Here is a 24,120-nt window from a genome sequence, read left to right as displayed (position 1 = left end):
TCGGGGGCGAGACAAGAAGAAAGGAAGAGGGGGGGTCGGGGGCGAGACAAGAAGAAAGGAAGAGGGGGGGTCGGGGGCGAGACAAGAAGAAAGGAGGAGGGGGGGTCGGGGGCGAGACAAGAAGAAAGGAAGAGGGGGGGTCGGGGGCGAGACAAGAAGAAAGGAGGAGGGGGGGTCGGGGGCGAGACAAGAAGAAAGGAGGAGGGGGGGGTCGGGGGCGAGACAAGAAGAAAGGAGGAGGGGGGGGGGTCGGGGGCGAGACAAGAAGAAAGGAGGAGGGGGGGGTCGGGGGCGAGACAAGAAGAAAGGAGGAGGGGGGGGTCGGGGGCGAGACAAGAAGAAAGGAGGAGGAGGAGGGGGGGTCGGGGGCGAGACAAGAAGAAAGGAAGAGGGGGGGTCGGGGGCGAGACAAGAAGAAAGGAGGAGGGGGGGTCGGGGGCGAGACAAGAAGAAAGGAAGAGGGGGGGTCGGGGGCGAGACAAGAAGAAAGGAAGAGGGGGGGTCGGGGGCGAGACAAGAAGAAAGGAAGAGGGGGGGTCGGGGGCGAGACAAGAAGAAAGGAGGAGGGGGGGTCGGGGGCGAGACAAGAAGAAAGGAAGAGGGGGGGTCGGGGGCGAGACAAGAAGAAAGGAAGAGGGGGGGTCGGGGGCGAGACAAGAAGAAAGGAGGAGGGGGGGTCGGGGGCGAGACAAGAAGAAAGGAAGAGGGGGGGTCGGGGGCGAGACAAGAAGAAAGGAGGAGGGGGGGGTCGGGGGCGAGACAAGAAGAAAGGAAGAGGGGGGGGTCGGGGGCGAGACAAGAAGAAAGGAAGAGGGGGCGTCGGGGGCGAGACAAGAAGAAAGGAGGAGGGGGGGGTCGGGGGCGAGACAAGAAGAAAGGAAGAGGGGGGGTAGGGGGCGAGACAAGAAGAAAGGAGGAGGGGGGGGTCGGGGGCGAGACAAGAAGAAAGGAAGAGGGGGCGTCGGGGGCGAGACAAGAAGAAAGGAAGAACGGGGGTCGGGGGCGAGACAAGAAGAAAGGAGGAGGGGGGGGTCGGGGGCGAGACAAGAAGAAAGGAAGAGGGGGGGTCGGGGGCGAGACAAGAAGAAAGGAGGAGGGGGGGGTCGGGGGCGAGACAAGAAGAAAGGAAGAACGGGGGTCGGGGGCGAGACAAGAAGAAAGGAGGAGGGGGGGGTCGGGGGCGAGACAAGAAGAAAGGAAGAGGGGGGGTCGGGGGCGAGACAAGAAGAAAGGAAGAGGGGGGGGTCGGGGGCGAGACAAGAAGAAAGGAAGAGGGGGGGTCGGGGGCGAGACAAGAAGAAAGGAGGAGGGGGGGGTCGGGGGCGAGACAAGAAGAAAGGAGGAGGGGGGGGTCGGGGGCGAGACAAGAAGAAAGGAGGGGGGGTCGGGGGCGAGACAAGAAGAAGAAAGGAGGGGGGGGTCGGGGGCGAGACAAGAAGAAAAAAGGAGGGGGGGTCGGGGGCGAGACAAGAAGAAGAAAGGAGGGGGGGGTCGGGGGCGAGACAAGAAGAAAGGAGGAGGGGGGGGTCGGGGGCGAGACAAGAAGAAAAAAGGAGGGGGGGTCGGGGGCGAGACAAGAAGAAGAAAGGAGGGGGGGGTCGGGGGCGAGACAAGAAGAAAGGAGGAGGGGGGGTCGGGGGCGAGACAAGAAGAAAAAAGGAGGGGGGGTCGGGGGCGAGACAAGAAGAAGAAAGGAGGGGGGGTCGGGGGCGAGAAGAAGAAAGGAGGAGGGGGGGTCGGGGGCGAGACAAGAAGAAAGGAGGAGGGGGGGTCGGGGGCGAGACAAGAAGAAGAAAGGAGGGGGGGTCGGGGGCGAGAAGAAGAAAGGAGGAGGGGGGGTCGGAGGCGAGACAAGAAGAAAGGAGGAGGGGGGGGGTCGGGGGCGAGACAAGAAGAAGAAAGGAGGGGGGGGTCGGGGGCGAGACAAGAAGAAGAAAGGAGGGGGGGTCGGGGGCGAGACAAGAAGAAGAAAGGAGGGGGGGGTCGGGGGCGAGACAAGAAGAAGAAAGGAGGGGGGGGTCGGGGGCGAGACAAGAAGAAGAAAGGAGGGGGGGGTCGGGGGCGAGACAAGAAGAAGAAAGGAGGGGGGGTCGGGGGCGAGACAAGAAGAAGAAAGGAGGGGGGGCGAGAAAGGAGGGGGGGCGAGAAAGGAGGGGGGGCGAGAAAGGAGGGGGGGGCGAGAAAGGAGGGGGGGGCGAGAAAGGAGGGGGGGGCGAGAAAGGAGGGGGGGCGAGAAAGGAGGGGGGGCGAGAAAGGAGGGGGGGCGAGAAAGGAGGGGGGGCGAGAAAGGAGGGGGGGCGAGAAAGGAGGGGGGGGCGAGAAAGGAGGGGGGGGCGAGAAAGGAGGGGGGGGCGAGAAAGGAGGGGGGGCGAGAAAGGAGGGGGGGGCGAGAAAGGAGGGGGGGGCGAGAAAGGAGGGGGGGCGAGAAAGGAGGGGGGGGCGAGAAAGGAGGGGGGGGCGAGAAAGGAGGGGGGGGCGAGAAAGGAGGGGGGGGCGAGAAAGGAGGGGGGGCGAGAAAGGAGGGGGGGGCGAGAAAGGAGGGGGGGGCGAGAAAGGAGGGGGGGGCGAGAAAGGAGGGGGGGGCGAGAAAGGAGGGGGGGGCGAGAAAGGAGGGGGGGGCGAGAAAGGAGGGGGGGGCGAGAAAGGAGGGGGGGCGAGAAAGGAGGGGGGGACGAGAAAGGAGGGGGGGACGAGAAAGGAGGGGGGGGACGAGAAAGGAGGGGGGCGAGAAAAGAGGGGGGCGAGAAAAGAGGGGGGCGAGAAAAGGGGGGGGCGAGAAAAGGGGGGGGCGAGAAAAGGGGGGGGCGAGAAAAGGGGGGGGCGAGAAAAGGGGGGGGCGAGAAAAGGGGGGGGCGAGAAAAGGGGGGGGCGAGAAAAGGGGGGGGCGAGAAAAGGGGGGGGCGAGAAAAGAGGGGGGCGAGAAAAGAGGGGGGGCGAGAAAAGAGGGGGGGCGAGAAAAGAGGGGGGGCGAGAAAAGAGGGGGGGCGAGAAAAGAGGGGGGGCGAGAAAAGAGGGGGGGCGAGAAAAGAGGGGGGGCGAGAAAAGAGGGGGGGCGAGAAAAGAGGAGGGGCGAGAAAAGAGGGGGGGCGAGAAAAGAGGGGGGGCGAGAAAAGAGGGGGGCGCGAGAAAAGAGGGGGGGCGAGAAAAGAGGGGGGGCGAGGGCGAGAGAAGAAGAAAGGAGGGGGGGGGCAAGAAGAGAGAAGAAAGGAGGAGGGGGAGGGTAAGAAGAGAAGAAAGGGGGGGGGCGAGAAGAAAAGAAGGGAAGCGGGGAAAGGGGGCAAGAAGAGAGAAGTGGGGAAAGGGGGCGAGAAGAGAGAAGTGGGGAAAGGGGGCGAGAAGAGAGAAGTGGGGAAAGGGGGCGAGAAGAGAGAAGCGTAGGGGGTGAGAAGAAGAGAAGAGGGGAGGGGGGGGGCAGAGCAGAAACTATAGATCCTAAAATACAATATGCTGCGCGCACACAGAGCTCCACATCGCGCCGCACTCTCAGCTCCACATCTCACTGCACTCAGCTCCACATGACGCCGCACACACAGCTCCACATCTCGCTGCACTCTCAGCTCCACATGACGCCGCACACACAGCTCCACATCTCACTGCACTCTCAGCTCCACATGACGCCGCACACACAGCTCCACATCTCGCTGCACTCTCAGCTCCACATGACGCCGCACACACAGCTCCACATCGCACTGCACTCTCAGCTCCACATGACGCCGCACACACAGCTCCACATCGCACTGCACTCTCAGCTCCACATGACGCCGCACACACAGCTCCACATCGCACTGCACTCAGCTCCACATGACGCCGCACACACAGCTCCACAGCACGTCCCTGGCTGGATTCTCCATCAGCTCTTACACACAGCGGCCGATCCCCAGGACAGTGTCATCCACTACCCCTCCTCCTCCTCCTCTCCATGGCGGGCGTGTGTGTGCCTGCAGAGAACGCCTGTGTGCCTGCAGAGAACGCCTGTGTGCCTGCAGAGAACGCCTGTGTGCCTGCAGAGAACGCCTGTGTGCCTGCAGAGAACGCCTGTGTGCCTGCAGTACTGGACTGAGTCAATGAGCAGAACACCGTCAGCAGAAACCGCTTTATTCAATGATGCAGATAATACCTGAGAGTCGCCTCCATCTGCAGAGACGAAGCGTCACCGCACCCCCGGACACAGACATGTAAAGTGCATGAAGCCTGGAGCAGCCGCCGCCTCCTATCAGTGTTCATCCTCTTAGTATATTGCAGCCATCATGTTATGGAGCTGCAGTCACTATTCTGCGGTTACATCGTGTCTTATCCTCCAGTCACCTCCAGAGCTGCACTCACTATTCTGCTGTTACATCATGTCCTATCCTCCAGTCACCTCCAGAGCTGCAGTCACTATTCTGCTGTTCCATCGTGTCTTATCCTCCAGTCACCTCCAGAGCTGCAGTCACTATTCTGCTGTTACATCATGTCTTATCCTCCAGAGCTGCACTCACTATTCTGCTGTTCCATCGTCTTATCCTCCAGTCCCCTCCAGAGCTGCAGTCACTATTCTGCTGTTACATCGTGTCTCATCCTCCAGTCCCCTCCAGAGCTGCAGTCGCTATTCTGCTGTTAGTGTCTTATCCTCCAGTCACCTCCAGAGCTGCAGTCACTATTCTGCTGTTACATTGTGTCTTATCCTCCAGTCCCCTCCAGAGCTGCAGGCACTATTCTGCTGTTACATCGTGTCTTATCCTCCAGAGCTGTAGTCGCTATTCTGCTGTTAGTGTCTTATCCTCCAGTCACCTCCAGAGCTGCAGTCACTATTCTGCTGTTGCATAGTGTCTTATCCTCCAGAGCTGCAGTCACTATTCTGCTGTTACATTGTCTTATCCTCCAGTCTCCTCCAGAGCTGCAGTCACTATTCTGCTCTTTCATCATATCTTATCCTCCAGTCACCTCCAGAGCTGCAGTCACTATTCTGCTGTTACATTGCGTCTTATCCTTCAGTCACCTCCAGAGCTGCACTCACTATTCTGCCATACCATCATGTCTTATCCTTCAGTCCCCTCCAGAGCTGCAGTCACTATTCTGCTGTTACATCATGTCTTATCCTCCAGAGCTGTACTCATTCTGCTGTACCATCATGTCTTATCCTCCTGTCACATCTAGAGCTGCACTCACTATTCTGCTGTTGTACTCTAGTCACCTACAGAGCAGATCATCAGGCAGCAGTGCATTGTGGGACTTCAGATAGCACATCAGACAAAACTTTATATTAGTCTGTTTCCAATGAAGACCAGCAGAACTGTGAATGCTGCTCTGGATGTGTATAAAGCATACAGATTGAGAAATGTTGGTAACTTTGGGGTCGCACTTTAATAGCAATGACAGGTAGGGTGAATAGTACGGACCCCGGGCCCAGGAAAAGCCTGATTAATATGGCCGCTGAGTCGTGGACCCTCGTAGCCGCCTGCGGAGCGGCTCTGCAGCCTCCGTAGCCTTATTAAGTAGAATTTTAGGTGGAGTGTTCCTTTAAAACATATCAGAACACGTCTTTACCTAACTCCACAGAGCCGGCTTCATCGCGTCCTACGCTCTAGTCGTATCCAATGCTGCATTCACAATACTGCTGCCCCTTTAGGTACTGTACTCCGGTCGCACCTTACAACCGAACGTCGAGTGCAGCTCTGGAAGGTACTGGAGTATAATCATTAGGTGACGGTAGTTCTGTCAGTAGCAGCTTCGGTTGTGACTAGAGGTTGAATCTCATGATTTGACCTGAATATTGGAGCTCTGAGCCGACACCATAATGCAGGAGTCCGGGCGAGCGGTGAGGGGATAGCCGGCAGCAAAGGCCGCCATCGTATACTCCCCGTGACCCCGCCCCCTGTGACCCCGCCCCCTGCGCTAACAACAACCGCTAAAAAGGGTTAAAAAAATAACGAATCTGGAAACAGTGATGGAAACAGTTATCTTGTGACTGCGCCGTCCTCCTATGGACCAGCCGCTACGTGGCCACGGGCATGAGGGGAACTGTACCTACCCCGCCCCCCCCCTTCATTCATGCCCCGGGGTAAATGGCGACATCCTGCCAGCACCAATAGAGTCCAGAAATGTAGCATCGCAGCACGAGGGATGGATTCAGCACCCCCTATTGCATTGCCCCTTTAAGAGATGGAGCAGGTGACAGCAGCCAATCCTCCGCGGGCGCCGGCAGCCAATCTTCCGCGGGCGCCTCAACCTTCTGATCATCAATCCAATTAAAAACAAGACGCTAATTAATAATCCGATTGATTGTTGCTTTGCCCTCGTGGCAGCCATGATAGATGACGACACCATTAAAGGGGCGAGGAACATGCCGGTCCTGGACGCCGGCGCGGCTCCTCCCCCCGCGGCCATCACTGTAACAGGGTAAAATCGTCCAGGGAGTCGCCGGCCGGCGTCTGCTGGGGAGGGGGCGCCGCTTCTCTTCTTCCTTTTTCCTGGAGAAAGAAAGAAGAGAAGGTTTCCGTCATAAAAGGGGTCACTGCCCGGACAGTAAAGGGGTCTCCCTGTCTCAGCGCATGCAGAAGTATATAGCGAAGCTTTTATTATACCAAGCAAAGCAAATAATGGGTTTCAACATCTCCGCTTACTGTCACAGCTGCAGAGCTCGTTACAGTCTCACCCCAAGAACAGAACAACATCACAGCCCGCAGATCCGCGCAGCCGCGGAGGGAGAAGGAGAGGAGCCCGCGGATCGCCGCAGCCCAGGAGGGAGAAGGAGAGGAGCCCGCGGATCGGCGCAGCCCAGGAGGGAGAGGGAGAGGAGCCCGCGGATCGCCGCAGCCCAGGAGGGAGAGGGAGAGGAGCCCGCGGATCCCCGCAGCCCAGGAGGGAGAGGGAGAGGAGCCCGCGGATCGCCGCAGCCCAGGAGGGAGAGGGAGAGGAGCCCGCGGATCGCCGCAGCCCAGGAGGGAGAAGGAGAGGAGCCCGCGGATCGCCGCAGCCCAGGAGGGAGAAGGAGAGGAGCCCGCGGATCGCCGCAGCCCAGGAGGGAGAAGGAGAGGAGCCCGCGGATCGCCGCAGCCCAGGAGGGAGAAGGAGAGGAGCCCGCGGATCGCCGCAGCCCAGGAGGGAGAAGGAGAGGAGCCCGCGGATCGCCGCAGCCCAGGAGGGAGAAGGAGAGGAGCCCGCGGATCCCCGCAGCATAGGAGGGAGAAGGAGAGGAGCCCGCGGATCCCCGCAGCCCAGGAGGGAGAAGGAGAGGAGCCCGCGGATCCCCGCAGTCCAGGAGGGAGAAGGAGAGGAGCCCGCGGATCCCCGCAGCCCCGGAGGGAGAAGGAGAGGAGCCCGCGGATCCCCGCAGCCCCGGAGGGAGAAGGAGAGGAGCCCGCGGATCCCCGCAGCCCCGGAGGGAGAAGGAGAGGAGCCCGCGGATCCCCGCAGCCCCGGAGGGAGAAGGAGAGGAGCCCGCGGATCCCCGCAGCCCCGGAGGGAGAAGGAGAGGAGCCCGCGGATCCCCGCAGCCCCGGAGGGAGAAGGAGAGGAGCCCGCGGATCCCCGCAGCCCCGGAGGGAGAAGGAGAGGAGCCCGCGGATCCCCGCAGCCCCGGAGGGAGAAGGAGAGGAGCCCGCGGATCCCCGCAGCCCCGGAGGGAGAAGGAGAGGAGCCCGCGGATCCCCGCAGCCCAGGAAGGAGAAGGAGAGGAGCCCGCGGATCCCCGCAGCCCAGGAGGGAGAAGGAGAGGAGCCCGCGGATCCCCGCAGCCCAGGAGGGAGGAGAGGAGCCCGCGGATCCCCGCAGCCCAGGAGGGAGAAGGAGAGGAGCCCGCGGATCCCCGCAGCCCAGGAGAGGATCAGCCATTCACTGAGAATGCATGTATACGGAAAAGTCAGGAGGAGCAATGTCCCATCTACTGCACGCTCACAATATATGGTATGGGGGGTTGGGAGAGGATGGAGATGGAGCTGCATTTATTATTCCAACGCCCCCAGTCACCCCCGGACCTGCATTTTCTATTCCAATGCCTCGATCACCCCCGAAGCTGCATTTACTATTCCAATGTTCCAGTCACCCCCGAAGCTGCATTTACTATTCCAATGCTCCAGTCACCCCCGAAGCTGCATTTTCTATTCCAATGCCCCGATCACCCCTGAAGCTGCATTTACTATTCCAATGCTCCAGTCACCCTTGGAGCTGCATTTACTATTCCAATGCTCCAGTCACCCCCGGAGCTGCATTTACTATTCCAATGCCCCAATCACCCCCAAAGCTGCATTTACTATTCCAATGCTCCAGTCATCCCCGGAGCAGCATTTACTATTCCAATGCTCCAGGTCCCCTCCTTTACCTTTTTGTACTGCTGGTAGCTGTCCTTCTCCAGCTGCAGCCTTCGCCGCTCCGTCTCGTCTGGTTTGTATTCCTCCGGCACGACGTAGTCGGTGGGGCGAGCGGCGCTGCACATCTCACAGCCGGGACGGGTAGGTTTATTGATGTAGGTGCACTGGGGACACGACCAGCCGGGCTGCAGAAGGCAAAACAGAGCATGAGAGGGCAGCGCAGCAAGGGGGCGCTCTGCGGAGAATGGCCAGTGCCTGCCATCGCCTCTGACCGACACAGCTGCTGTGCTTGCTACAATGTGTCAGAGCTTTCAGCCGAGATTCCCTCACAGCAGAGAGAGCGGAGCTGCTGCTGGGTAAAGGGTTAATCATCAACTTTACAAAAGTCCGGACGCCCTTTCTGCTGTCGTCGCCATCATCATCATCATCATCATCATCATCATCATCATCCCACCGCACCCAATATTTGTTATTACACTTTGATTTTTTCCTGGTGGGAAAAGACAGTAGCCACGGGGGTCTATATCAAACCAACTGGCTCCCCACAATCCCCCCACAGACTGAAAAGGTGACCTGAAGGTGGAAGGGGTTAAGGCTGGGACCTACCTGTGCGGGGGATGGGGGCGCAGCAGGGACCTGGTGCTTGTGCATTAGGTTTAAGGACTTGAAGTCCAGGTGTAAGTTGTGCGGCGCCGGTGGCTGCTCCATTTTCTCCGGCCGAAGATTGTGTGAAACTAGAAGAAAAAACCCTGACGTCAGTAACAGAAGAAACCTTAGAAATATGGCCGCTCCCTGATGTGGAATTATATACTTACCAAAAAAGTGTGAAACAACTGAAAATATGTCTTATATTCTAGGGTCTTCACAGTAGCCACCTTTTGCTTTGATGACTGCTTTGCACACTCTTGGCATTCTCTTGATGAGCTTCAAGAGGTAGTCACCGGAAATGGTCTTCACTTCACAGGTGTGCCCTGTCAGGTTTAATAAGTGGGATTTCTTGCCTTATAAATGGGGTTGGGACCATCAGTTGTGTTGTGCAGAAGTCTGGTGGATACACAGCTGATAGTCCTACTGAATAGACTGTTAGAATTTGTATTATGGCAAGAAAAAAGCAGCTAAGTAAAGAAAAACGAGTGGCCATCATTACTTCAAGAAATGAAGGTCAGTCAGTCCGAAAAATTGGGAAAACTTTGCAAGTGTCCCCAAGTGCAGTTGCAAAAACCATCAAGAGCTACAAAGAAACTGGCTCACATGAGGACCGCCCCAGGAAAGGAAGACCAAGAGTCACCTCTGCTTCTGAGGATAAGTTTATCCGAGTGACCAGCCTCAGAAATCGCAGGTTAACAGCAGCTCAGATTAGAGACCAGGTCAATGCCACACAGAGTTCTAGCAGCAGACACATCTCTACAACAACTGTTAAGAGGAGACTTTGTGCAGCAGGCCTTCATGGTAAAATAGCTGCTAGGAAACCACTGCTAAGGACAGGCAACAAGCAGAAGAGACTTGTTTGGGCTAAAGAACACAAGGAATGGACATTAGACCAGTGGAAATCTGTGCTTTGGTCTGATGAGTCCAAATTTGAGATCTTTGTTTCCAACCACCGTGTCTTTGTGCGACGCAGAAAAGGTGAACGGATAGACTCTACATGCCTGGTCCCCACCGTGAAGCATGGAGGAGGTGTGATGGTGTGGGGGGGCTTTGCTGGTGACACTGTTGGGGATTTATTCAAAATTGAAGGCATACTGAACCAGCATGGCTACCACAGCATCTTGCAGCGGCATGCTATCCCATCCGGTTTGCGTTTAGTTGGACCATCATTTATTTTTCAACAGGACAATGACCCCAAACACACCTCCAGGCTGTGTAAGGGCTATTTGACCAAGAAGGAGAGTGATGGGGGGCTACGCCAGATGACCTGGCCTCCACAGTCACCAGACCTGAACCCAATCGAGATGGTTTGGGGTGAGCTGGACCGCAGAGTGAAGGCAAAAGGGCCAACAAGTGCTAAGCATCTCTGGGAACTCCTTCAAGATTGTTGGAAGACCATTTCCGGTGACTACCTCTTGAAGCTCATCAAGAGAATGCCAAGAGTGTGCAAAGCAGTCATCAAAGCAAAAGGTGGCTACTGTGAAGAACCTAGAATATAAGACATATTTTCAGTTGTTTCACACTTTTTTGTTAAGTATATAATTCCACATGTGGTAATTCATAGTTTTGATGCCTTCAGTGTGAATGTACAATTTTCATAGTCAAGAAAATACAGAAAAATCTTTAAATGAGAAGGTGTGTCCAAACTTTTGGTCTGTACTGTAATTATATATAAACTGCTCAAAAAAATAAAGGGAACACTTAAACAACAGAATATAACTCCAAGTGAGTCAAACTTCTGTGAAATCAAACTGTCCACTTGGAAGCAACACTGATTGACAATCAATCTCACATGCTGTTGTGCAAATGGAATAGACAATAGATGGAAATTATTGGCAATTATCAAGACACCCTCAATAAAGGAGTGGTTCTGCAGGTGGGGACCACAGACCACATCTCAGTACCAATGCTTTCTGGGTGATGTTTTGGTCACTTTTGAATGTTGGTTGTGCTTTCACACTCACGGTAGCATGAGATAGACTCTACAACCCACAGAAGTTGCTCAGGTAGTGCAGCTCATCCAGGATGGCACATCAATGTGAGCTGTGGCAAGAAGGTTTGCTATGTCTGTCAGCGTAGTGTCAGAGGCTGGAGGCGCTACCAGGAGACAGGCCAGTACACCAGGAGACGTGGAGGGAGCCGTAGGAGGGCAACAACCCAGCAGCAGGACCGCTACCTCCACCTTTGTGCAAGGAGGAACAGGAGGAGCACTGCCAGAGCCCTGCAAAATGACCTCCAGCAGGCCACAAATGTGCATGCGTCTGCAAACGGTTAGAAACCGACTCCATGAGGGTGGTATGAGGGCCCGACGTCCACAGATGGGGGTTGTGCTCACAGCCCAACACCGTGCAGGACTCTTGGCATTTGCCACAGAACACCAGGATTGGCAAAGTCACCATTGACGCCCCGTGCTCTTCACAGATGAAAGCAGGTTCACACTGAGCACATGTGACAGACGTGACAGAGTCTGGAGACGCCGTGGAGAGCGATCTGCTGCCTGCAACATCCTTTAGCATGACCGGTTTGGCAGTGGGTCAGTAATGGTGTGGGGTGGCATTTCTTTGGAGGGCCGCACAGCCCTCCATGTGCTCGCCAGAGGTAGCCTGACTGCCATTAGGTACCGAGATGAGACCCTCAGACCCCTTGTGAGACCATATGCTGGTGCGGTTGGCCCTGGGTTCCTCCTAATGCAGGACAATGCCAGACCTCATGTGGCTGGAGTGTGTCAGCAGTTCCTGCAAGATGAAGGCATTGAAGCCATGGACTGGCCGCCCGTTCCCCAGACCTAAATCCGATTGAGCACATCTGGGACATCATGTCTCGCTCCATCCACCAATGTCACGTTGCACCACAGACTGTCCAGGAGTTGGCAGATGCTTTAGTCCAGGTCTGGGAGGAGATCCCACAGGAGACCAACCGCAACCTCAACCTCATCAGGAGCATGCCCAGGCGTTGTAGGGAGGTCATACAGGCACGTGGAGGCCACACACAATACTCAGCCTCATCAGGAGCATGCCCAGGCGCTGTAGGGAGGTCATACAGGCACGTGGAGGCCACACACAATACTCAGCCTCATCAGGAGCATGCCCAGGCGTTGTAGGGAGGTCATACAGGCACGTGGAGGCCACACACAATACTCAGCCTCATCAGGAGCATGCCCAGACGTTGTAGGGAGGTCATACAGGCACGTGGAGGCCACACACAATACTCAGCCTCATCAGGAGCATGCCCAGGCGTTGTAGGGAGGTCATACAGGCACGTGGAGGCCACACACAATACTCAGCCTCATCAGGAGCATGCCCAGGCGCTGTAGGGAGGTCATACAGGCACGTGGAGGCCACACACAATACTCAGCCTCATCAGGAGCATTCCCATGCGTTGTAGGGAGGTCATACAGGCACGTGGAGGCCACACACAATACTCAGCCTCATCAGGAGCATGCCCAGGCGTTGTATGGAGGTCATACAGGCACGTGGAGGCCACACACAATACTCAGCCTCATCAGGAGCATGCCCAGGCGCTGTAGGGAGGTCATACAGGCACGTGGAGGCCACACACAATACTCAGCCTCATCAATAGCATGCCCAGGCGTTGTAGGGAGGTCATACAGGCACGTGGAGCCCACACACAATGCTCAGCCTCATCAGGAGCATGCCCAGGCGTTGTAGGGAGGTCATACAGGCACATGGAGGCCACACACAATACTCAGCCTCATCAGGAGCATGCCCAGGCGTTGTAGGGAGGTCATACAGGCACGTGGAGGCCACACACAATACTCAGCCTCATCAATAGCATGCCCAGGCGTTGTAGGGAGGTCATACAGGCACGTGGAGCCCACACACAATGCTCAGCCTCATCAGGAGCATGCCCAGGCGTTGTAGGGAGGTCATACAGGCACGTGGAGCCCACACACAATACTCAGCCTCATCAGGAGCATGCCCAGGCGTTGTAGGGAGGTCATACAGGCACGTGGAGGCCACACACGATACTCAGCCTCATCAGGAGCATGCCCAGGCATTGTAGGGAGGTCATACAGGCACGTGGAGGCCACACACAATACTCAGCCTCATCAGGAGCATGCCCAGGCGCTGTAGGGAGGTCATACAGGCACGTGGAGGCCACACACAATACTCAGCCTCATCAGGAGCATGCCCAGGCGTTGTACGGAGGTCATACAGGCACGTGGAGGCCACACACAATACTCAGCCTCATCAGGAGCATGCCCAGGCGTTGTAGGGAGGTCATACAGGCACGTGGAGGCCACACACGATACTCAGCCTCATCAGGAGCATGCCCAGGCGTTGTAGGGAGGCCATACAGGCACGTGGAGGCCACACACAATACTCAGCCTCATCAGGAGCATGCCCAGGCGTTGTAGGGAGGTCATACAGGCACGTGGAGACCACACACAATACTCAGCCTCATCAGGAGCATGCCCAGGCGTTGTAGGGAGGTCATACAGGCACGTGGAGCCCACACACAATGCTCAGCCTCATCAGGAGCATGCCCAGGCGTTGTAGGGAGGTCATACAGGCACGTGGAGGCCACACACAATACTCAGCCTCATCAGGAGCATGCCCAGGCGTTGTAGGGAGGTCATACAGGCACGTGGAGGCCACACACAATACTCAGCCTCATCAGGAGCATGCCCAGGCGTTGTAGGGAGGTCATACAGGCACGTGGAGGCCACACACAATACTCAGCCTCATCAGGAGCATGCCCAGGCGTTGTAGGGAGGTCATACAGGCACGTGGAGGCCACACACAATACTCCCCCTCATCAGGAGCATGCCCAGGCGTTGTAGGGAGGTCATACAGGCACGTGGAGGCCACACACAATACTCAGCCTCATCAGGAGCATGCCCAGGCGTTGTAGGGAGGTCATACAGGCACGTGGAGGCCACACACAATACTCAGCCTCATCAGGAGCATGCCCAGACGTTGTAGGGAGGTCATACAGGCACGTGGAGGCCACACACAATACTCAGCCTCATCAGGAGCATGCCCAGGCGTTGTAGGGAGGTCATACAGGCACGTGGAGGCCACACACAATACTCAGCCTCATCAGGAGCATGCCCAGGCGCTGTAGGGAGGTCATACAGGCACGTGGAGGCCACACACAATACTCAGCCTCATCAGGAGCATTCCCATGCGTTGTAGGGAGGTCATACAGGCACGTGGAGGCCACACACAATACTCAGCCTCATCAGGAGCATGCCCAGGCGTTGTAGGGAGGTCATACAGGCACGTGGAGGCCACACACAATACTCAGCCTCATCAGGAGCATGCCCAGGCGTTGTAGGGAGGTCATACAGGCACGTGGAGACCACACACAATACTCAGCCTCATCAGGAGCATGCCCAGGCGTTGTATGGAGGTCATACAGGCACGTGGAGGCCACACACAATACTCAGCCTCATCAGGAGCATGCCCAGGCGCTGTAGGGAGGTCATACAGGCACGTGGAGGCCACACACAATACTCAGCCTCATCAATAGCATGCCCAGGCGTTGTAGGGAGGTCATACAGGCACGTGGAGCCCACACACAATGCTCAGCCTCATCAGGAGCATGCCCAGGCGTTGTAGGGAGGTCATACAGGCACATGGAGGCCACACACAATACTCAGCCTCATCAGGAGCATGCCCAGGCGTTGTAGGGAGGTCATACAGGCACGTGGAGGCCACACACAATACTCAGCCTCATCAATAGCATGCCCAGGCGTTGTAGGGAGGTCATACAGGCAAGTGGAGCCCACACACAATACTCAGCCTCATCAGGAGCATGCCCAGGCGTTGTAGGGAGGTCATACAGGCACGTGGAGGCCACACACAATACTCAGCCTCATCAGGAGCATGCCCAGGCGTTGTAGGGAGGTCATACAGGCACGTGGAGGCCACACACGATACTCAGCCTCATCAGGAGCATGCCCAGGCGTTGTAGGGAGGTCATACAGGCACGTGGAGGCCACACACAATACTCAGCCTCATCAGGAGCATGCCCAGGCGCTGTAGGGAGGTCATACAGGCACGTGGAGGCCACACACAATACTCAGCCTCATCAGGAGCATGCCCAGGCGTTGTAGGGAGGTCATACAGGCACGTGGAGGCCACACACAATACTCAGCCTCATCAGGAGCATGCCCAGGCGTTGTAGGGAGGTCATACAGGCACGTGGAGGCCACACACGATACTCAGCCTCATCAGGAGCATGCCCAGGCGTTGTAGGGAGGCCATACAGGCACGTGGAGGCCACACACAATACTCAGCCTCATCAGGAGCATGCCCAGGCGTTGTAGGGAGGTCATACAGGCACGTGGAGACCACACACAATACTCAGCCTCATCAGGAGCATGCCCAGGCGTTGTAGGGAGGTCATACAGGCACGTGGAGCCCACACACAATGCTCAGCCTCATCAGGAGCATGCCCAGGCGTTGTAGGGAGGTCATACAGGCACGTGGAGGCCACACACAATACTCAGCCTCATCAGGAGCATGCCCAGGCGTTGTAGGGAGGTCATACAGGCACGTGGAGGCCACACACAATACTCAGCCTCATCAGGAGCATGCCCAGGCGTTGTAGGGAGGTCATACAGGCACGTGGAGGCCACACACAATACTCAGCCTCATCAGGAGCATGCCCAGGCGTTGTAGGGAGGTCATACAGGCACGTGGAGGCCACACACAATACTCAGCCTCATCAGGAGCATGCCCAGGCGTTGTAGGGAGGTCATACAGGCACGTGGAGGCCACACACAATACTCCCCCTCATCAGGAGCATGCCCAGGCGTTGTAGGGAGGTCATACAGGCACGTGGAGACCACACACAATACTCAGCCTCATCAGGAGCATGCCCAGGTGTTGTAGGGAGGTCATACAGGCACGTGGAGGCCACACACAATACTCAGCCTCATCAGGAGCATGCCCAGGCGTTGTAGGGAGGTCATACAGGCACGTGGAGGCCACACACAATACTCAGACTCATCAGGAGGATGCCCAGGCGTTGTAGGGAGGTCATACAGGCACGTGGAGGCCACACACACAATACTCTGCCTCATCAGGAGCATGCCCAGGCGTTGTAGGGAGGTCATACAGGCACGTGGAGGCCACACACAATACTCAGCCTCATCAGGAGCATGCCCAGGCATTGTAGGGAGGTCATACAGGCACGTGGAGGCCACACACAATACTCAGCCTCATTGTGACTTGTTTTAAGGACATTACATCACAGTTGGATCAGCCTGTAGTGGGTTTTTCCACTTTAATTTTGGGGGTGACTCCACATCCAGGCCTCCATTGGTTAATAAATGTGATTTCCATTGATGATTTTTGTGTGATTTTGTTGTCAGCACATTCAGCTTTCTACAGAACAAAGTATTCAATGAGAAGATTTCATTCATTCAGATCTAGGAGGGGGGATTTCAGTGCTCCCTTTATTTTTTTGAGCAGTGTATATATTATACACACACATATATGATTCGATGTTAAGAGATTATATAAATTAACCCAATTTCACTATTCCGAAAATAAAAAAATTAAATGAGCACAGCCTCCACCTTATCTACAGCGTATAAAGTTCCTAAACTGAGCACAGCCTCCACCTTATCTACAGCGTATAAAGTTACTAAACTGAGCACAGCCTCCACCTTATCTACAGCGTATAAAGTTCCTAAACTAAGCACAGCCTCCACCTTATCTACAGAGTATAAAGTTACTAAACTGAGCACCGCCTCCACCTTATCTACAGCGTATAAAGTTCTTAAACTGAGCACAGCCTCCACCTTATCTACAGAGTATAAAGTTACTAAACTGAGCACAGCCTCCTCCGTATCTACAGCGTATGAAGATAGCACAACTGCCAGAGGGATAACTTAATCAGACATGCTCAGAATCGTGCGGCAACTCACCACCATTTTTTGTACTGGATCTGGTTGGCACGGTGTTGAACTTGTTGCGCTCATCCCAGCCAGAGGCGGGCAGCAGGGGGAAGGGCTGGTAGATGTTGCTTGTGTATGGATCTTGCGTATTCAGTTTCGCCTGTTTCGCCCCCAGCAGGTAGAGGAAAGCGGTGTCTCCATCTTTCCTGATCCCATAAGAGGCGACGGTGCGGTCGTCCGAGCAGAGACACTGGCCGATAATCCAGCGCTGGATATTGGGGAGGAACTGATACTCGTTGAAAATCTGTGGAGTAAATGTCCATGGATTCCTTTAGTCACATCCAAAGCTGCAAGAAACGTCATGCAGCCTGGGAGCTAACAAGAAAGGTACAGAAACGAGGCTGCAGCTCTGACTGTGACTGGAGCTTATGACTAGAAGATGTTATAGGGGCCAAATAGCCGTCCACACGACAGTCCACATCCTCAGTGCTGCACTCACCTGCTGCTTCAGAGCTGCGATCGTAGTGTGAGCGCTCACGTGCATGGAGATGTTAACAGACGCCGTGGCGTCCTCCACACCGACCTTCATGCTGCGGAGGGAAAGAGTCGTCAGTCCGGGCCCCGATCACACAGCGAAACGGTCAGCGAGCGGCCGACACTCACCAGATCTCACTCTTAGGATAACACACTGGATTCAGCTGGATCTGGAGAGGAATCTTCTGCCGAGCGAGATCCGTGGCGTATAGAGCCGCCATCTTCTGATCTCCGGCCTCTATGGATCTGCTGAGCCGCACCGCCAAGTCCTCTGTAATAAGAGACCCCGGGTCATCGGTGGTCTTACATGGGACTGCAGGTGACATCTACTACATTATCAGTACTCAGAGAGTTATCACTGTGTTATCGGTGGTGTTACATAGGACTGCAGGTGACATTATCTACCCCCTCGGACACCGCTCACCTTTTGTGCACAGGTTCGTCAGCGGCTCGCCCTCTGCAGACGGTGATTTAGCGGCAGCCGTGTCCGGGGGGTTTCGGGGCTTTAACCCCGTGCCTTCTGCCTTTGACAGCGCAACTAAATAGAAAGAAGGTTAAGTTGCGGTGCAGCCGCTGGCCGTGGGGCGGCTCCCTGGGAGCGGTCTGCCGATCATCACTCCACCATAACTGGACTCGGCTACACTTATCTCTACCCCATCCACAAACTGCCAAGAGAGCCGTGACTGACGGACAAGGGGGAGGAGCATCACCAGATCCCGGCCAATCACTGCCGGCTATGGCTCACCTCTCCGGGCCTCTCGCAGCGAGCTGCTCACCACCGTCCACCATCGCTGCGCCTCCTGCTCATCATCAAACTGGAAGGTGAGGACGCGGCCGGGCATCTCCAGGGTGGAGAGCTCGTGGCACCGCGACGTCTTCATATCGTACGAGACGTCTCTGAGCTGAAAGTCCCCGAGGATCTGGGGTACAGAGGAGACATCAGTCATGGGGGGCAATGACACAACGGAGGAGTGGGTAAGAAAGGGGGCCGGCGACGAGAGGCGGTTGAGAAAGGGGGCCGGCGACGAGAGGCGGTTGAGAAAGGGGGCCGGCGACGAGAGGCGGTTGAGAAAGGGGGCCGGCGACGAGAGGCGGTTGAGAAAGGGGGCCGGCGACGAGAGGCGGTTGAGAAAGGGGGTGTTAGAACCTTGCTGTTAGGTTTTTTTTTTCCTTTGCTGGTCACATGACCTTGTTGGCCTATTTAATCCTGCTCCGCCCTTCTGGCTTTGCTAGACTTCATTGTATATCTACTTTCTAGCTAGCCTGTGCTCTGTATCTAACTCTGTTAGTTTGCTTGGTCTACTGACCTCTATGTTCTATATATTTTGTTTGTTCGTCTGTCTGCTACTATTTCTGTTAGGAGGTGTCCCATATTCCTCCCAGTCCTTAGTACTTGTAGGGATTCCCTCCCCACATCTATAGGTCTCCGTACAGACTAGCTTAGGACTTTAGCAGGTCTGATCGCAGGATCAGGTCCCCTGTTACATCGTAGGGATTAAGCTGAGTTCTATCGTAGGGACAGATCTCCTCTCTTTCCTTAGCTCTGGTAGCAGAACATAACAGTAAGTCCAGCCAGCAAATTCTCTAAGGAAAGATTTTTCTGTTCCATCATGGTGTCGGTTCAGGATTTGGTTCATCGCCTGCAGGGACTCTCTCTGGAGGTGGCCGAGCTCCGTCAGCACGTGAGTAACTGTCCTGGAGCACATTTCTTGGAGCCTAAGGTATGTTTGCCGGATTTATTTTTTGGTGAACACCGAGAATTTTTTTCATTTAAAAAATGCTTGCTTATTGTATTTTCGTTTGAGACCTAAGTCCTCTGGGGATGAATCCCAGCGCGTAGGGTTCATAATGTCACTTTTGCGCAAAGAGCCTCAGGAGTGGGCCTTTTCTTTGCAACCTAGTGATTCATGCTTCAGATCAGTGGATAGTTTTTTTTCTGCTTTGGGACTATTATATGATGATCCTGACCGTGTCGCATCAGCTGAGACCGAGTTGAGACGTTTAAAGCAAGGATCAGGTAATGTGGAAAAATATTGTACTCATTTTCGTCGTTGGTCGACTCAAACAGGGTGGAACGATTCTGCTCTGAAAAGTCTATTTCTTGCTGGGCTCAGTGAAAGGGTTAAAGACCTGCTAATTGCTTATCCTACACCTGAGGATTTGCAACAGGCTATGCAATTAGCTATACGGGTGGATAGAAGACTGCGTGCTAGGGTTAATGAGAGCAAATCCTCTGCTATGTCAGTTTCTGGTTATGATAATGTGTGTACCAACAGTAGTGAACCGATGGAGATTGGATCGGTGGCACCTCGCTCTCAAGAAAAAGACCGTCGTTTTTCGGAAGGCTTGTGTTTCTATTGCGGAAAATCTGGTCATTTGATTAAAGGCTGTGAGCTTCGTATGAAGAAAGAAAAAAAAATGGTCAGTCACGCCCGTATTGCCTGTTTAAATTCCAAGGGTATATTTTTAGCTGCTTCCACGATTGCTCAGGAAAAATTAATGGAATTTCGGGTGTTTGTTGATTGCGGGTCTACTCTGAATGTAATTGATGGGGGATTCGTGGAAAAACTCAATTTAAAACCTGAACCTTTATCATCCCCCATTGCTGTGGTTTCTGTGGATGGTTCCCCTTTGAAGAATATTACTCTCAAGGTCAGTGAATTTCCTCTCACTATTAATGGTGTTCACCATGAGAAATTGGATTTGGTAGTGTTGAATAACTTGCCTTCTCCAGTAATATTGGGTTTGCCCTGGTTAAAATTTCACAATCCTGTACTGGATTGGTCTACCAGTGAAATTAAATCCTGGAGCCATAAATGTTATGACAAGTGTTGTAACGGGCGTATTGCAGCTTTGGATAGGGGAGAATTGCCTGTTCCTATTCAGGATTTTTGGAGAGTTTTTTTCTGAGAAGGAATCGCAGGTTTTGCCTCCCCATAGAGACTATGATTGTTCTATTGAATTTGTCCCTGGAGCGATTCTTCCTAAAAGTCGTTTATTTAACCTTACTATTCCTGAGAGGAAGGCTTTGGAGGAATACATACAGACAAGCTTGGCCGCCGGTCACATTAGGCCCTCAGTCTCCTGTGGCGGTTGGATTATTTTTTGTAAAAAAAAAGGACGGCGGTTTACGTCCTTGTCTGGATTTTCGTGAGATTAACAAAATTACGGTACGCAATCCTTACCCACTGCCATTGATTCCTGATCTGTTTAACCAGTTATTGGGGGCCAAGTGGTTCTCTAAAATTGATCTCTGGGGGGCATACAATCTGTTGCGCATGAAGGAGGGTGATGAATGGAAGACTGCTTTTAACACTCCTGTGGGTCATTTTGAGAATCTGGTGATGCCTTTTGGTCTTACTAATGCTCCTGCATTTTTTCAGAATCTGATTAATGACATCCTTAGACCTTTGATCGGTAAAAATGTGGTTGTGTATTTGGATGACATTTTGATTTATTCGCCAGATCTGGAGTCTCATTGGCGGAGCGTGCATGAGGTATTACAGTTATTAATGGACAATTCGCTTTTTGCTAAGCTGGAGAAATGTGAGTTCGCTGTACAGAGAATTAGTTTTTTGGGCTACATTATCTCCAGTGAAGGTTTTGAGATGGATCCGGTTAAGGTTCAGGCTGTGCAGGAATGGCCTAGGCCTATTGGTTTGAAATCGATACAGAGGTTTTTGGGTTTCGCCAATTACTATAGAAAATTCATAAAAAATTTTTCTAGTATTGTCAAACCTCTGACTGATCTCACCAGGAAAGGTGCTGATGCGGTTCAGTGGTCTTCTGAGGCCATTGAAGCTTTTGTGTATCTCAAGGAGAGGTTCACCTCTGCTCCCATCCTTATGCAGCCTGATGTGACTAGGCCGTTTTTGGTTGAGGTTGATGCTTCCTCTGTGGGGGTTGGCGCAGTATTGTCTCAGGATAACGGGGATGGATTACATCCCTGTGCCTTTTTTTCAAAAAAATTTTCGGAGACTGAATTGAATTACGATATTGGTAATCGGGAATTATTGGCTATTAAACTCGCATTTGAACACTGGCGCCACTTCTTGGAAGGTGCGGAATTTCCCGTTCAGGTTCTTACGGATCATAAAAATCTGATATATCTTGATGCTGCCAAGCGCCTGAATGCCCGTCAGGCTAGGTGGGCACTGTTTTTCTCGCGGTTTAATTTCTCCGTTACTTACATCCCTGGTACTAAGAATGTTAAGGCGGATGCCTTGTCTCGCAGTTTTTCTCCCATAGTCGGTGCTGAGAAAGAGGAAAACATTTTACAAGAAGGTGTTGTGATAGCTGCTTTAGACTCCGTTTTGGAAGATGAGATTCTTAAAGCTCAGGAGAATGCCCCATCTAACACTCCTCATGGGAGGTTGTTTGTGCCTGGGACCTTTAGGAGAGATTTGTTTGTTGAGTGTCACGAGTCTCGGTTGGCAGGTCATCCCGGAATCTCTGAGACCAAGAGACTGGTGGGTCGCAGTTTTTGGTGGCCTGGATGGCAGAAGGAAGTCATTAAGTGGGTGCGTCAATGTACTATATGTGCTAGATCTAAGTCCTCACATACTCCTGCTGCGGGGTTGCTTTGTCCTTTGGAGGTCCCCAGTGCTCCTTGGACACATTTGGCTATGGACTTTATAACTGACCTTCCCCCCTCTGAGGGTTTTACTGTCATCTGGGTGGTCGTGGACCGTTTTAGCAAGATGTGTCACTTGGTTCCCTTCGTCAAACTGCCCTGCGCTAAAACTCTCGCTAAGGCCTTTGTCAAGGAAATTGTCAGACTTCATGGCGTTCCTACTGACATTGTTTCTGATAGGGGTCCTCAGTTCGTGGCTCGTTTTTGGCGTGCCTTTTGTGACAGGTTGGGAATTCATTTGTCGTTTTCGTCCGGATATCATCCTGAATCTAATGGCCAGACAGAAAGGAAAAACCAGGATGTTGAGCAGTTCTTGCGTTGTTTTGTGGCAGACAATCAAGAGGGGTGGTCTGAGTTTCTGCCACTTGCTGAATTTGCTCTGAACAATCATGCATCTTCTTCTGCTGGTTGTTCGCCTTTTTTTTGTTGTTCTGGGAGACATCCGTCGTTTGGGTCGTTCTCCAAGTTGGGATCTGCCGTGCCTGAGGAGGAGAATTTTTCCGGTGATTTGGAGAGAGTTTGGACGGATGTGCGTGGTAATCTTCAGGAGGCCAACAGAAAATCTAAAGACTACTTTGATAGGAAACGACAGGAGGTTTTGTTCGCTGTTGGTGACATGGTTTGGTTGTCCTCTAGGAATCTGCGGTTGAGGATTCCTTCTAAGAAATTGGGTCCCAAGTTTGTAGGACCCTTTAAGGTGCTTCAGGTTGTCAACCAATCTGCTGTTAGGTTGGAGGTTCCTACCTCCTGGAGAATTAATCCGGTATTTCATGTCTCTCTGTTAAAAAAAGCTGTTGTGTCGGATGGTGACGCCTCTGCCTCTGTTCCTCCGGTGGTGGAGGACGGGGAATATGAAATTTCTCGCATCCTTGACTCTAGACGGTATAGAGGTAGTTTGCAGTATCTTGTGGCCTGGAAAGGTTTCGGACCCGAGGATAACTCTTGGGTGAGGTCAGATGATGTTTCCGCGTCCAGACTTATCAGAGCGTTTCACAGGAGATTTCCTGATAAGCCTGGTCCTAGGGGATCCGGAGGATCCTCTTAGAAGGGGGGGTACTGTTAGAACCTTGCTGTTAGGTTTTTTCCTTTGCTGGTCACATGACCTTGTTGGCCTATTTAATCCTGCTCCGCCCTTCTGGCTTTGCTGGACTTCATTGTATATCTACTTTCTAGCTAGCCTGTGCTCTGTATCTAACTCTGTTAGTTTGCTTGGTCTACTGACCTCTATGTTCTATATATTTTGTTTGTTCGTCTGTCTGCTACTATTTCTGTTAGGAGATGTCCCATATTCCTCCCAGTCCTTAGTACTTGTAGGGATTCCCTCCCCACATCTATAGGTCTCCGTACAGACTAGCTTAGGACTTTAGCAGGTCTGATCGCAGGATCAGGTCCCCTGTTACATCGTAGGGATTCAGCTGAGTTCTATCGTAGGGACAGATCTCCTCTCTTTCCTTAGCTCTGGTAGCAGAACATAACAGGGGGCCGGCGACGAGAGGCGGTTGAGAAAGGGGGCTGGCGACGAGAGGCGGTTGAGAAAGGGGGCCGGCGACGAGAGGCGGTTGAGAAAGGGGGCCGGCGACGAGAGGCGGTTGAGAAAGGGGGCCGGCGACGAGAGGCGGTGGAGGGGAGCAAGGAAGGGGGCCGGCGACGAGAGGCGGTGGAGGGGAGCAAGGAAGGGGGCCGGCGCCAAGAGACTGTGAGGGGGGCAAGGAAGGGGACCGGCGACTAGAGGCGGTGGAGGGGAGCAAGGAAGGGGCCCGGCGCCAAGAGACTGTGAGGGGGGCAAGGAAGGGGGCCGGCGACGAGAGGCGGTGGAGGGGGGCAAGGAAGGGGACCGGCAGCAGAAAGGGGTAAGGAAGGGGGCCGGCGACGAGAGGCAGCGGAGGGGGGAGGGGGGTGAGGAAGGGGGCTGGCGACGAGAGGTGGTTAAGAAAGGGGGCCGGCGGCAGAGAGAGGGGGCCGGCGGCAGAGAGAGGGGGCCGGCGACGAGACTCAGAGACAAAAACGTTAAATGGTGAGTGCAGCTCTGGATGTGACCTTAAGGGCTCCTACTCATTTGTGAGAAAAACGGACGAGTGCAGTCTGATAAAACATTGGATTGCACTTGGACCAAAGTTATTTTATGAGTGACGTCTCATCTGCGA

General features: G+C 54.3%; 1 protein-coding gene across 2 annotated transcripts in view; it reads right to left on the bottom strand.

Moving 5' to 3' along the window:
* Positions 1 to 24,120, bottom strand: part of LOC141266080 (ranBP-type and C3HC4-type zinc finger-containing protein 1-like) — a 35,133-nt gene that overhangs the window by 8,380 nt on the left and 2,633 nt on the right. Inside the window, exons 2-8 of one of the 2 annotated variants that reach the window (XM_073679972.1) lie at positions 18,089 to 18,263; positions 17,768 to 17,881; positions 17,473 to 17,614; positions 17,309 to 17,399; positions 16,840 to 17,113; positions 8,895 to 9,022; positions 8,300 to 8,473 (exon numbers count right to left, since the gene is read on the bottom strand). In XM_073679972.1, coding sequence (XP_073536073.1) covers positions 8,300 to 8,473; positions 8,895 to 9,022; positions 16,840 to 17,113; positions 17,309 to 17,399; positions 17,473 to 17,614; positions 17,768 to 17,881; positions 18,089 to 18,263 — 1,098 coding nt within the window. The remainder of the gene's footprint in view (positions 1 to 8,299; positions 8,474 to 8,894; positions 9,023 to 16,839; positions 17,114 to 17,308; positions 17,400 to 17,472; positions 17,615 to 17,767; positions 17,882 to 18,088; positions 18,264 to 24,120) is intronic. The other variant, XM_073679973.1, reaches the window with a different exon arrangement.

The sequence above is a fragment of the Phyllobates terribilis genome, unplaced genomic scaffold (assembly GCF_046119375.1).
Source record: "Phyllobates terribilis strain yellow unplaced genomic scaffold, ASM4611937v1 Scaffold_4__5_contigs__length_816908805, whole genome shotgun sequence".
Lineage (NCBI taxonomy): Eukaryota > Metazoa > Chordata > Amphibia > Anura > Dendrobatidae > Phyllobates > Phyllobates terribilis.
This window is presented reverse-complemented; position numbering and strand designations above follow the sequence as displayed.